This window comes from Sinohyriopsis cumingii, chromosome 17 (assembly GCF_028554795.1).
Source record: "Sinohyriopsis cumingii isolate HCF-2022 chromosome 17, ASM2855479v2, whole genome shotgun sequence".
Lineage (NCBI taxonomy): Eukaryota > Metazoa > Mollusca > Bivalvia > Unionida > Unionidae > Sinohyriopsis > Sinohyriopsis cumingii.
In genome coordinates this window covers 4,460,520-4,476,439 of record NC_142977.1, presented here as the reverse complement: position 1 = coordinate 4,476,439, position 15,920 = coordinate 4,460,520, and the positions used below count along the sequence as shown (strand labels likewise).

The 15,920-nt window shown below is 36.0% G+C and overlaps 1 protein-coding gene across 2 annotated transcripts in view; it reads left to right on the top strand.

Moving 5' to 3' along the window:
• The first annotated feature begins 7,050 nt into the window (after nucleotides 1-7,050).
• The window catches only part of LOC149777671 (putative protein-lysine deacylase ABHD14B), a 34,977-nt gene continuing 26,107 nt past the window's right edge, over nucleotides 7,051-15,920 (top strand). For both annotated transcript variants that reach the window (XR_016415439.1, XM_089938719.1), the window contains exons 1-2: nucleotides 7,051-7,130; nucleotides 14,896-15,006. Coding sequence is in view for 1 of the 2 variants with exons in the window: in XM_089938719.1 (XP_089794845.1) it covers nucleotides 14,955-15,006 (52 nt within the window). In the remaining variant the exon portion in view is untranslated. The remainder of the gene's footprint in view (nucleotides 7,131-14,895; nucleotides 15,007-15,920) is intronic.

Sequence of the window (15,920 nt, the reverse complement as noted above, 5' to 3'; positions counted from 1 at the left end):
GCGGAACAAAAATTGGATGTGCAAATGAGAAACAAATTAAATAGCTGCGAGCAAATATGTCCCATAAACCTGATAAATGTGATACTGGTTGCATACTTGAAGCAGATTTGGAGACACCAAGAAATCTACACGACAGTTTAAAATACTACCAGTTAACTCATGAAAAACCTGTACTAGATATAAAAGATTTATTCCCACTGGAAAAAAAAATTGATTTATGACAACAATCGTGGCTAAAATCATGCATAGAGCTAAATACAAACACGAACCAAAAACGCAACAAATAAATTAAGGAAAGAATTATTCTACTTGATGAATGATGCTAAATTAAGGATACATCTCCAGTCTCTTCAAAATAAAAACAACAATTGAAATATGTGCAGCCGAAAATGAATTTTCAAATGCCATTAGACCAAATCATTCACTAGAAGAACCAAGACTGATGATACTATAGTGCTGGTGAGTATGGACAGCAAAACGATCAAATTAATCAAACCAATTTATGGTTGCTTGACAGTGTTTGAATTGTCCAAATAGTTTATGAATTAAGTATATTACAAAAACCTTTAAAAATATGGAGAGAAGATGCCTTTACTTACGAACGATAGATTCTACGTATAATAATACTGAGGCAGATTTTTTTTACAAGGACATGAAGGGCTACCGTAAGTTCCACTACATAAATGACAATCCCAATGACGTAAATGATGATCTTAGTTCTACCACATCAATGACAATCCCTAAAACATGAAGGACTACCTTAAGTTTTACTACATCAATGACAATAATAATAATGAGGACTTTGTACTGCGCCTGATCTTTAGAAGCTCTAAGCGCTTTACAACATTAGACAACACCTATAAGATAAAAAAACATATATAATGATATGATTACAAAAACAAACACCATGAAATTAGAAAACATAAAAAAACATGCTGAGAATATTTAAGGTAGGAAACATTATTAGGTTTTTAAGTTTGTTCTTACAGTCGAAATAAGTGAGTTTTCAGAGCACTCTTGAATGGGATCACTATGTCTTTGTGTCTAAGTTCAGTGGGCAATTCATTCCACGTTGCTGGGCCCTGGTATGCAAAAGAACGCTGTCCATATGAATTTGTTTTCATAGTGGGAATAATGAGTATACGATTGTCAGAAGAGGAGCGTAAGTATCTTGATGGTGTGTACACATGGGTGAGGCCGGATAAGTATGTTGGACTGGAGTCCGTCAGTGAAACGTAGCACAGAGAACAAATTTTGTGTTTGATTCTGGATCGAATGGATAGCCAGTGTAGGGTACAGAGCAGCGGGGAGGTGTGCTATGATCGTGGTACTCTAAGTATGATCCGAGCGGCTGTGTTTTGAACTTTTCGAAGTTTCTGGAGTAGATATTGAGATGAACCAGACAGAATTGAGTTACAATAGTCCAGTCTTGAAAGTACTAATGAACACACAAGTGTTTTAGTGGCATCAGCTGAAAGATATTTGCGAATGGAGCTGATGCGTCTCAGCCCAAGATATGCAGCCTTGCATATGTTCATGACATGTTGGTGCAATGTGAGAGTACTGTCCAGAGTAACACCTAGGTTTCGTACTGATTGTATAAATTTAATGCTGGTGTTGCTGATATTTATTGTTTGAGGTAAAGGATGTGAATGAGAAAGTCTTTGTGTTGTGATCAGAATGGCCTCAGTTTTATCATCATTCATCTGCAGCTTGTTACATGTCATCCATGATTTCACATCGGAAATGCACTTCTCTACACCTTGGATGGTAGCATCAACTTCAGTTGGGTGGCTAGATTTGTATATTTGGGTGTCATCTGCGTACAATTGGTGAGACACTGGATGATGATCTATGACACATGAGAGAGGCTGATTGTATAGAATGAAGAGAACAGGTCCAAGAACAGACCCATGTGGAACACAACAACATAGATCAACTGGGTTGGAGTGTATTCCATTTGCAGACACAGTTGGTGTCCTGTTGACCAAATAGGACTTGAACCACAGTAAGGCTGTATAATGAATGATAAATACATGCTGGAGACGGTGAAGTAATATATCATGGTCTATTGTGTCAAATGCTGCAGGCAAATCAAGGAGGGTAAGGACTGTAATCTTTCCCGTTATCCAAAGCAGAGAGAATGTCATTTACTACTTTTAGAAGAGTAGTTTCAGTACTGTGGCAAGGGCGATATGCAGATTGTACAGTGCTAAAAAGACTGTTTGAATTCAGATGAGATACAAGCTGGGATAGAACAACCTTTTATAAGATTTTTGATATGAATGGGAGATTAGAAACTGGGTGGTAGTTCTTTAAATTGTTATGGTCAAGTGTTGGTTTCTTCAGCAGAGGCTTTACAATGGCAGTTTTGAAAAATGATGGGAATTCCCCTGATGAGAGAGAGGTATTATTAACATCAGTTAGTGAAGGCAATACTGGATCTAAGCACTCAAGCAGCAGTGATGTTGGAAATGGACCAAGTTCACATGACTTTAGTGCACTCTTCATCAACATTTTACGTACGAAATCCACAGAGAAAGGTTCAAATGCTGCAAATGGTTGCCACTCAAATTCCGTATCCCAACTGTATGGTGACGAGTCAATTGAAATTGTGTTGTCGAGCTTATTTCTAATGGTTTTTACTTTGTCACGGAAGAAATTTGCAAACATGTCTGGAAGGTCAACTGGAGAGAAGGTAGCTGGAAGTGGTGTAGATTTGTTCCTTAACATTAGCTTGTTAGTAATCTCGAAGAGCTCTTTGCAGCTGGAACTTTCCATGATCTTAGTAGTGTAGTGGGCTGATTTCGCTGCATGGACTATATTTGTGACATTCTTCTTAGCGGCAAGGACAATGAGATGAAGGACATCAATACAAATCCCACGGACATGAAGGACGACCTTAAGTTTTACCACATCAATGAGAATCCCACGGACATGAAGGACGACCTTAAGTTTTACCACATCAATAAAAATCCCACGGACATGAAGGATGACCTTAAGTTTTACCACATCAATGATAATCCCAAGGACATGAAGGACGACCTTAAGTTCTACCACATCAATAACAATCCCACGGACATGAAGGACGACCTTAAATTTTACCACATCAATGAGAATCCCACGGACATGAAGGACGACCTTAAGTTCTACCATATCAATGAGAATCCCACGGACATGAAGGACGATCTTAAATTTTACCACATCAATGAGAATCCCAAGGACATGAAGGACGACCTTAAGTTTTACCACATCAATGAAAGTAGTCTATGTGGCCACTTTAGCGTCAATGGGACCTTAATGTTAAAATAGGGTATATCAACAATGGCGTCAGTGGGAAATTTAACATGGGAATGTCATCTGGGGATCAATGGGAATTGACTATGGGTGACGTCATTGGGTTTAAAGGGTCAAAACTATTTATAGGGTGAAATTTATTTATAGAGACAAATGGTTGACAGGGACAAACATAGACATGCAGAAACAAACAAATACACATGCAAACAAACAAGATGGAAACACACAAAAAAGAGGTCAGAGATGTTCCAAAGAAAGACTCACAGATAGAATAGAGACTCCAATAGCGAAAAGGGATATGTAGATGGGTTACAGGGGTTGTAGAGGGACAAACACAAGAGAGACATATGCAGACATAGTCACCTACAGAAACAAATAACTATACCATACAAAGACAAAAGTAAATTTGGCAAAGGAGAAAATCTGTTCGAGGCAATGAAATGGCCCTGAATAGGGTCTTTGGGTTTCTTCTAATTTGTGTCATTCCTTCTCCATCACCTCCTCGTCTTCTCCAGGACATTCTACTTCTTCTTTTTCTTGTCCCTCTATCTAATTTTACTACATCTTTTGGGAAATTCATGTGGAAAAACCCACTACCTATTTATAGTTTCAACTTGTGTGACGATCGTGAAGAAACACTCATATATCTATTTATAGCTATAGCTGATGGAAATTTCTATGGAAACACCCAAGTCTATATTCATAGTATCAAAAGTTCAAGCTTCCATGACGTCACTGTACTGGACACTAGGGGAATAATGGCAACAGTGTTGCAAGTGGCTGACCTGAATACATGCTACTGTAGGTAGGTAGGTTAGTAGGTGAAATGTATTTGATAGGGATAAAGGGAGTTCATAGGAACAAACAAAGACCAACACACACACACACACACACACACACACACACACACACACACACACACACTATCTCTCTCTCTCTCTCTCTCCAAACGTTATGTGTTAGCTTAGAATGTAAACGAAGAAGAAGAAAGTTCACGAAATATCCTATCCCTCACACCACAAAAATATTATCCATCACACAAGTATGTTATCTAACATATCATACTCACTATTCAAAATGCCTTGTGTTCGCTTAGAATGTAAGAGAAGGAGGTGGAATCTCGCACTATATCTATCCCTTACACCAGAATAATACCTCCCATTACACACACCATACCATCCATTAATCATACTCACTATCCAAACGCCTTGTCTTTAGCTTAAAATGTAAGTGAAGGAGATAAAATCTCGCAAAATAGACTATCTCTTACACTAGCAAAAGTACTATGTGGACTTTCTAATTATAACTAAGATAATTCTAGAACAATATACTGTTTTCCATTAACCGAAGTCTCTTTTTACGTCTTAGTTTAAAATGTAAATTATGTTTATTTGAAAATTAGTCCTTCATGCTGTAAGAGCTTAGCAGAATCATTTTATTTTTTTGTTCAGATTATTTAATTCAAGTGATTCTTCCATGGAAATACAAACTGCTATTGCAAAAATAACAATCTTGGAAACAGATACCTGCATTTATACTGAAATTTCAAATAAGGATTTAATTCTTTGATTGTATTATTGTGATCCAAGAAAAGACTGTTGGTACATCAACAAGACGCAGCCCACCACAGGCACGTCAACACTTTCAACGTTGGATTTAATTTGGATTTGCGTAAAAGTTTATTCAGAACTTTAGTAGTTAGGACTTGTGTCTGTAATTCTATGAATGTTTAGGAGTTCATTCCCTGTACAGTAAGTTCCGTTTTTACATTTTCACTTTGCATTCTAGGGAAATACATTTTTGGTTGAATTTTTAACAAAAGCATGTTTCTGCTCACGCTTTTCTATTTTTTTTTTTCGAGATCATAGAGTCGAAATGCGGAATTTAATTAAAATTTAAATGAGTTTTTATATTTTTGTAAATTGTTGTTCTTTCCGAATATGCACTCCATTTTTATAAAATGTCGCTCGGCAGTAACAAGACAACGTCACCACAAGCACATCATCAAATTTAACTTTTGATTGTATTATGTATTGTTGTAATTTTACCATAATGAGTTATTTTTTGTAGTAACATTGCACTCCTAATATTAATAAAACCATTAAAGGTAGATATATGTTATCTGTTGTACATGTGTACCCAAGATGTATCGAAAACACTCTCTTGATGTTTAACTCGTTAAATTTAGTTGATATGTCCATTTCGATAAGGCGAGTGAACCTGTTTAATGCATTAAACTGTGTTACAAGGCACGGGTAAGGTGCTATACTTGTTAACTATTTCATTTTACAACGACGTATCTTCCTAGTTGAATTTTAATTACTATGAAATGAACGTGAAAACCTCGTGTTCAGAATCGATGTATCGATATATATGTGTATACTTTCTTAATCCTCTGTGGTTTGGTAATTAATTCAAATTCGCTTGATGTGCACACAGTTTATTTTGGTATTACTAATTAATGACACCAATCTCTATTCTATATTATCATCATTCATTGTTATCAGTAAAGTTTTCTTAAACATGCTCCAAGTGGAGAAATTAAACAGTTATATTTTCTTGAAGGTTTGTGGGGGTGTGTGTTCATTTCTGGGTGGGGCGGGGTGTGGGCGGGGCTGGGGGTGGGGTTGTAATAGATTAATACCAGAGTTTTGTCATACGGATTTGTCGATAAATGCACGTTATATCTTGATACTGCGATTGTTGCTTTCATGTTGATTAAATAAGTACTTTGCAATTCCAATGAGTAATTTAAATAATTCCTCTCAAATTTTATCTGAACACAATTATAAAGTCTAATCATAGATACTCTCTGAACACTGTTGAGTTTATTACAGTGTTGCTTTATATCATTATATATGTTCTGTGAAACATTTCACGCCATGTTTGTGTAAGCATGAGATTTAATCGGGTTGAGTTGACTCGAGTTAATTTTTTTGCGCAGTAGTACGGAAAATGCTCGCCCATCAACTTAGTTATTTTGTACCGAGTGGTCTATAAATCCGAACACATGGGGGTATGAAACCCATTTTGAAACGCTCGCCCATCAACTTTATTATTTTGTACTGATTGGTCTATAAATCCGAACACATGGGGGTATGAAACCCATTTTGTAACGCTCGCCCATCAGATTTATTTATCGAGTGACACAGAACCCACACCAATGATCAAGTAAGGTCAAATTACTTATTATATGTATGAACAGCCTTGGGTAATTAAAGCATAATAACTCGGGTAGAATTACATTTCCAACATGTTAACCCTTTCCTTATAAAAAAAAAAGTTATACGTGCCTTATCCTCCCTTCTTCAATACAGCTCACATTCAACACTGATATGGTTTGTATGGTGTGTGTGTGTGTGTGTGTGTGTAAAAACGCATGTTGTGAGCAATTATTAGTGTTAGCAATAATAACGATATCGAAGGATTATCGTTATTATTCTTTTTTGTACATTTTGGTATTTTCTCTTTATCTTAATCATTTCGTTTATTAAGGGCAACCAATTACAAAGTGGAACTGTTATAATTTACGGAGGATCGGAAATTCATCGCAGATATTTTATTTTTCTTGTTTACTTTTTATTTTTTAACATTAATTGTCTTTGATGTTTTTATTATTTTTTTAATACTTTTTTTTTTTACTGAGCACATGATATGCGAACAGGACCTATTAAATACAGCGAGTCCAGTGGAAATTGAGCTTCTGTTAAGTACAAATCGAGTTAGTGCCCGTGTGCAACTCTTTAGTCAGAAGGTACAATCAGCTTTTACTTCCCAAAACACGTCGACCACTGTAGCGGTGAAGAAATTTGCCCAACTTGGAGATTGTTTCGGTATAAAATAAGATCTAAACTAAACGTAATATAGGGAAACTTTACAAGATGTTGTTCTGTATTATTGTCAGGTCGAACAATCAAATAAAGGTCAATACGTGATAGTGTTATAACTTGGTAACCCCCGAGTTCCTCGGTAATGTACAGTAGTCCTACAAAATAAGGCGTATCGCAAAATGTTTTTGGTTTGGTGCTACGTCCTAAATAACTGCATTGTGTAAGATGTTTCCAAGTAAACTGACACGAGACCGAGAGGTAATATTTTTAGGATTATTTCACACACTTGGCAGCCCATATCGACACTCTTCCACAAATTTAAATCGAATTGATTACCACCATGCTGGCTAATTCTGCGCGTCGGGTAATTCTGCGCAACGATACGTCATTTCTGTAAACATTGAATCATGTGTTATTTTTGTTCAAAAATCCGTTTTGTATAAAAAAGAACGATCTTACTTTAATTAAGGAAAGTGATATTCGTAAAGTGTACAAAAATATCTCGCATTTCGACTCGAAATGCATATGAAAATGTGATTTCTAAATGTCAACATGAAGACCCACCCCATGACCTTCTTGAACTGGTAGCCCAGAAAATCCGATTTACTATGTATCTTTTACAATCATAAAAATAAATACATTATATAAAAAATGGAAATATATACCTTAAAACAATACTACATTTTAATCCAAGTTTTCAATTTTGCAAGAAGTTGTCCCACACATACAAAATCGTCAGCTACCCAACATGTCAACTTGCCGCTAGTACATAAATTCTCAAAAAATTCCCCAGCGTATAGTGTGTTTCTAAATTCTTTAGTAATTTTTCTCCATCAATAAGACGTAAACACATTACATCCTATTCATTGTTGTTTCTCTTCCACATAATAGCTTATTTTTTTTATAAAATGTTGAACTTTACTAACTTCTTTACAAGATGAGTTTAGTTTGCTTAATATCTCTTGCCCTTTATTGGCATTGTTATGTTGAATTTTGTAAAACTATCTATAAACCTGACCTAATTACTCGACTGAACTGCTGAGAGAAACAGTCCAAAGTAATGTATTTCATTCTATAGCCAGATGGATAAACATTACATCTTTCAAAGTGTGCGCAGAATAGGCTGACGTATCATGAGTCAGGAAAACATGTGGGTGGTATTCCCTGTGTCCAAAATTAATATTATTTTTAACAGAATATTCTCGTGACAATTGCTTCTTTTCAAATGGTTAGCATTGCTGTATTTTATTTTGGTCAATCGGTCGAATTTCGGTATGTGTTATGCTTCAGTATTGGAGATGGAAACCTTAAGTGTGCAGAAATGCCCATCAGCATTGTATACCCTTGCAGTATCAGTTTTGGAGCCCTTATGAACAAATTGCAGAATAATTAGTAAACAATGTAAGTTTTATTGAAAGTTCATTTACACTTTGAATGTTGATTATACCTGTAAACAAATTAAAAATTTAAAACCATTTATGACTGCATACATTTGTTCCGTGAATATTTATGAGCACGATGTATTGCTTTTCTTGTTTAGAACTAAATATGTTCATAGCAATTGATCACAGCACCACTCGCAGCTGTCGTAGGAAATGGCAACAATGAAGAATATAACAATAAATAATCTTGATGTGTGTCATTCTACTTAGCATCTGTGTATGGTTTTGCGTCTTGGTTATAATAACAATGTTTCGGAGTGGTTGATCACAGCGCCACTCGTGGCCATCATAGAGTTGGGAAAAGAAATGTATGCTCACAGGAAATGGCAACAATGGAGAATATAACAATAAATCTTAATATGTGTCATTATTATCTATAATCTTAATATGTATCTTTATTATCTATAATCTTAATATGTGTCATTATTATCTATGTTTTTGTGAAAGCTTCTTGATCATAATAAGAATGCAGCTTTCTACCATTCTGAAAATCATGCAAACGGCTTGCATTTATGACAGGCTTAGAAATGTTTAATACTGTTCTATTTCCAAAATCACATAAATGTTAATGTACCAAAATATAGATATGTATCTTTTTAAAAAATTATGTTAATTTCAAGATCTTAGATTACTTTTTGCCTTTATTCAGTGCTGGAAATGAGGAAAGAATGAAGAAAGATAATGACCTTAAATTCAACAGCAAAATTGATAATTATGTCATTAATGGGCTTCAATATGGAAACTAAATGTGAAGTTGACGGAGATAAGAAGTCAGTTGATTGTATTCATTAGACAGTCAACAACAAAGAAGTTTCATCAAGGGTTTCAATTCACTGACATTATCGAAAAATAAAGGTATAAAAGTGTATTAGGCAATTTGACATCTTTTTGGTCATTGTTATGCATTATGTGTATATTTATGGGATTTAGACAAGCTGGAAGCATTTTCTTTGCATGTAGCAAAGCGTGACATAACTATCAAGAAAACTTCTGAAAATTGCATCGTCAGTTACATGTTATCATGTGATATCAACAAAATAAAATGGCCACTTTGAAACACATGATGCTATGAAACTGATGTAACGACGATACTTACTTTGCTGTCTTATCTGATGGAATCAAAATCTGGCAGTAACAAATGGATGAATTTTTATGTTCCTTCCAGCTGGTTGGAATGCGGTGGAAGCTGGGAATACTGAAATCAGATTAGGTTGCAGATGGTACTTCAGTGTAAGATCTCAACCCTGATATTTAGGTTTTGGGCATCAAAGTCTTATTGCCCAAATAACAGCACTGTATAGTGTGTTCCAGTGTCAATTAACATCAAAATGATAAGTCATATTTTCAGAAATATCTCGCACACTTGGCAGCCCATATGAGAGCTTTTCTACAAATTAAAGTTACAGTGTTTTTGTCAGACTTGACATAACTCAGATATTTTTTTCCTAGTAATTGTAAATTCCCACACAAGCAAATGGGCATGTTTTCAAGTTCTGTTGGCTTACATTTTAGTTGGCTGGAATGCAATAGAAGCTGGGAATACCAAAATTGGTTAAAAGGATAATTAGAATCTTGAACGAAACAAAGCTATCTAAGACTTTCTTCAATATTAATATATTTTTATTTGTTTCGTTAAAGAAGTATGTTCAATTTAACCCAATTTTGGCATTCCCGCCTTCCATCGCTTTCGAGCCAACTGAAATATGATAATCAAACTTGGCACATCAGTTTAATGAAGATTCACCGCAGTTGCAAGATTGGAATTCATTTGGAATACTATGCTTTTGGACTTGTGATATAACTGTTTGGATTATTTGGGATTTAATTCACAATATTGGAAGTTCCTCTTAAATTTTCACTTTGTAACTTAAAAAAATAAATTAATTTGTTGATTTGAATTAACTTGTTGGCTTTACTTCTTTCTGTTACTTTGTTGGGATGGGTGGGTGGATGGCTGTACTTATGTTTAACAGCACCTTATCACAAAAATAAAGCTTACACACTCATATTAAGTTCTGCCAATCAGATGCAACCTTAGGGACTGTCTGGGTGGACTGTCAAGAACTATGTGTACTGTATATTAGCCTTATGGACTGTCTGGAACTGTTTACTGCACATTAGCCTGAGGGACTGCATGGAACTGTGTAATGTGCATTAGCCTTATGGTGATTGTTGTTCTAGGCTTAACGCCATTTTTCAGCACAAGATAGGCTATACATGGTGGCCAGTATAACTGGTGGAGGAAGAACCCTGGAAAACCCAGGGAAGAACCACCGACCCACGAGAAGCTACTGGCAGGCTTTCCCACGTACCCACGCTAGCCGCGCCTTGGACTCAAACCCACGTAGACAGAGGTGAGATGGCAATGATCTGGAACGGTGAGTGCTTTAGACCACTCAGTCACTCGGGGCCCCCATTAGCCTTATGGACTGTCTGGGTGGACTGTTGGGAACTATGTGTACTATATATTAGCCTTATGGACCGTCTGGAACTATGTTCACTGTACATTAGCCTGATGGACTGCATGGAACTATGTTATGTACATCAGCCATATGGATTGCATGGAACTGTGTAATGTACATCAGCCTTATGGACTGTCTGGATTGACTGTTGGAAACTATGTGTACTTTATATTAGTTTTATGGACTGTCTGGAGCTATGTTTACTGTACATCAGACTGATGGACTGCATGGAACTGTGTACTGTACATCAGCCATATGGATTGCATGGAACTCTGTACAGTACATGACATATGCACTGTATGTAACCAGAGGTTTTAAAACTAGGAGTCCAGGACTCTTATTTTGGTAAAAATAAGTCCCTCCAGCAAAAGTTGATGTCCCCATAAGGATATTGAGCATACTGAAGTTGGCTAAATGTCCAGATGAAAAGAACCAGTGGTTTTCATTGAGTTTAATTTTCCAAATTATTTAAACCACTGACATAAAGCTCTTGTTTGTCTGCTAGAGTGAAACTGAATTTTGTCACTTTAAGGAAAAGCCTTATTCCAGGCATCAGTTTCTTAGACTTGGCTACTGTTCCATCTGAACTATTAGTTATAGAATTTTCAGCACTCTTTTGAATCTCGTTACAATCTTCATCAATTTGCCGTTTAAACCCAAAATACTTATCCAAATTTTGCAACCAGCATTTTATCTAAGTCTTAATGTGCCTTGATTTTGAGGTCACACGCTATTTTTTCTGCTAGACTAGAAAACAAACACAATACGCAGGAGTCCTCTGTATGCAGTCGCAATTGCTGGGTGGCAAATTCAATGATTTGCCAGTCCGGCTTCAACCACCTGCTGAGTGGGAAAATGTGCTAGTCAATTGATCATTTTAGCCGTGCTGATATTTACAGTGACAGAATGCAGTGGCTGAAAGGCCTCCAGATGTATATGTTGTCATTATAAGAGTACATCAAAAGAACATGATGCAGTAGATGGGCTGCAAGTTCAAGGACTTTGGCTAGCTGCTGAGTGGTGGGAAAATTTGCTGATATTTACAATGACTGAATTAAGAAGCAGAAAGACCCAGTGATGTACATGTGGTCATTATAAGAGAACATCAAGTGAACAACTTTATCTTTCATTATCTTGTTCATTTCATAGTATAGCCAAATAACTAGTGCACATGACCTCAAAATCAAGACATGTCAACACTTAGTCTAAATGCCATTTGCAAATTTGGACAAGTATTTTGGGGTTAAAGGGCAAATTAATGAAGATTATAATGAGATTCAGAAGAGTGCTAAAGTTGTTAGAACTGATAGTTTAGATGGAACATAGCCAAGTGTAAGAAAGTGTGATGTCTGGCTTAGTGTTTGGAATAAGGCTTTTCCTTGAACTGACAAAATTCTGCTAGACTCTGTAATGTACAAGCAAGAGCTCTATGTCAGTGGTGTAAAGAATTTTGAAAATTAAACTCAATGACAACTACTGATTCTTCTCATCTGGACATTTAGCCACTTCCGGTATGCCCAATATGCCTATGGGAAGGGACTGCAACTTTTGCTGGTGGGACTCCTTTTTTGATCAAAATAGGAGTCCTGGACTCCTAGTTGTAAAATCCTTGAGAGACCTCTGGTCATTGTAAATGGCACATTACCCATCACTCAGCAGCTAGTCAAAGCCTTTGAACTTGCCGCCCAGCTCAGAGATCTCGGAAATGCTTAATTACACTTGGACACTAATTTTTGATCTGGGACACAGAAAATCACTGAGGCGGGAGTCCTCCGTACACTTGTAATAGGTGTGCGGCAAAATTCAAAGACTTGCCAGTCCTGCTTCAGCCACCTGCTTTGTGGGAAAATGTGTTGATCAGTTAGCTGTGCTGATATTTACAGTGACAGAATTCAGTGACTGAAAGACCTCTTGATGTACATACATGTTGCCATTATAAGAGTACATCAAAAAGAACATGATGCAATAGCTGGGAGGCAATTTCAAAGGCTTTGACTGCTGCCTGGGTGGGAAAATGTACTGATATTTACAGTGATTGAATTCAGAGACAGAAAGACCCAGAGATGTACATGTGGTCATTTATAAAAGTACATCAAATAAACAACTTTAGCTTTCATTATTGTTTTCATTTCCGAATGTATCGGAATGAGTAGTGCACGAGAATTAAGACATGTTGAGACTTAGACAAAATGCCATTCGTAAATTTGGATAAGTATGTTGGGGTTAAACGGCAAACTTACGAAGATTGTAACGAGATTCAGAAGAGTGCTAAGGCTGCTAGAATTGATAGTTTGGATAGGACACTAGCTACATGTAAGAAAGTGTGTGATGCCTAGTGTAGTGTTTGGAATAAGTCTTTACTTGGATTGACAAAATTCAGCATCACTCTGATGGATGAACAAGAGCTATTTAAGAGGTACATTGACTGACCATACTTTTTTTTAAATGCCCCTTGCCTTAGCCCAGTTAGTTCTAGTGTTGTAGGGAAATGTATTCATCAATGCATCAGTAGCTAGGCCTAGTTTTGATATCAATTACTTTGACAAACTCTTGCCCATTGATAGCTGATTGACAATTAACCCTTTTCTGAGTAAGGTAGCAACTATCAATTTCCTGCATGATATCATTGGATGATAAAACATTCAGACATGTGTTTTAAGATCAGAATCGGTGACCTGGATATATATTAACTGCCTCTTGTCCACTATTTCGTTAGAAAAAATAATTTGAAACTGTAAGTGAACCAGTAGGCTTTATGGGAAATAATGGCGGACTTCGTTAAGTCTGTAATGTACCAGTTATTACATTGTCCGTTTTTGTAAATCATCAGGCAGATATTTTCAGATTAATATACAAATCATTGAAAGCAAAGACAATGTATTATTTTATTAAAGATTTAACTTTAAACTGCAAATTATGTAGGTCAGAAACATATAGAACAATGCTATGTTGTGGAATTCGCGAGATGTGCTTTAAGGTCTAAGCTATTTTCCGACTTGACACATATTTGCGAAAATACAGGAAAAAAACAGCAAATCAGATACTATTTAACCATTGCCTAAAATTACTACAAGGACGTAGACAAATAAATAAACCATAAATTTGCAATCCTGTCAGTGGACTGTTGTAATGAAGCTATATTAAAGTGAGTGATTACGTTACGAAAACCTCTCCATCGAAGCATAGATGCACTCATGGCTGTGTTGATTCTGTAGGAAAGAAGGGACTGCAACTTTTGATGGTGGGACTGATATTTTTACCAAAATGGGAGTCCTGGACTCCTAGTTTTAAAATCCTAGCGAGACCTCTGCAGCTATTGCATCATGTTCTTTTGATGTACTCTTATAATGACAACATGCACATCTGGCGGCCTTTCAGCCAGGACTTACAAGTAGGACTTACAAGCCTTTGAATTTACTGCCAAAGTATTCTGTGCATGTGGAGGACTCATGCATAAGTGATTTTCTGCATCCCATATAAAACATTTGCATCCAAATATGCGTGATTAAACATTTCTGAGAGCTCTGATAACCATTTATTGTTCATTAGCAATTTTAGTAATTAGTCAAATTTTGGAATTTATAAGGGCTCGGCAAATAAAAGAGACATAAATATAGAAAGTATTTTCTTTAGGATCATTATTTCTACTCTGAATAGAGTTTGTGACTTGCTCAGTAACCACAGATTGAGTTAGATATCAAGATGGTGAGTTGCCACTTGAACCATACCAATGGTTCATGCATTTGAAAAAGTAGTAGTGTACGATGAATAATATATATTCTCTACTTATTCCTCTTTTCTAAATATTTATGAACCTACGGACTTGTAAAGGCTAATAATTTATTGTTATAATTTTATTTATAGGCATGGCAGTTTAGTGATGTCAAGTCGAATAACGAGTGACACGCCATTGACACAGTGCTATGAAACCATCCGGAATCCAGATCAATAAACCAGTTCTGGTTGTTCTCATAGGTACATATATTAATAGTTGCCAAATCCATTTACTTGTGCACAGGTGCACTCTTTCACATCAAAAATGATTCCACATGTCTGAAAGTTTGACCTTTGACACAGACAGGAATGTTTCTGATTCTAAATATACCTTTTTGATTTAAGCCTGCCCTGTTGATTCTGTCTATACCTTTTGAATTTTGTACATACCTTATTGATATTGTAAATACCTTCTTGATTCTAAGTGTGTTTTATTAATTCCAAGTGCCTTTTTGATTCTGTCTTTACTTTGTTGACTCTGGCTATACCTTATTGGTTCTATGTGTACCTTATTGATTCTGTTTATACCTTATTGGTTCTATGTGTACCTTATTGATTCTGTTTATACCTTATTGATTCTTCGTTTACCTTATTGATTCTGTTTATACCTTATTGATTCTATGTTTACCTTATTGATTCTGTCTATACCTTATTGATCTGTCTATACCAGAGGTGGGCAAACTTTCCAGTGCAAATGCAGCATACACAAATTTACACCTTGTCGTGGGCCGCATAGTTCATTAAGTAAAATAATTAATATTTGAAATAGCAAAAACAAAAGGTTTTTCTAAATAACATCTAATTAATTTTCAGTTGTTAATATGTTGTTAATATTTGAAAACTTAAACTTCAAAAGAAGCACATTTATTTGATAAACAGAGTAACATAAACAGAGTCAGTGCGAATGATGACTTGTTCCTAGGCTTCATGAAAACCCTTGGCAGGCCGCATGCGGTCTGTGGGCCATAGTTTGCCCTGGTCTATACTGTATTGATTCTGGCTATACCTTATTGATTCCATGTGTACCTTATTGATTCTGTTTATACCTTATTGATTCTGATTATACCTTATTGATTCTGTGTACCTTATTGATTCCACATATACCTTATTGATTC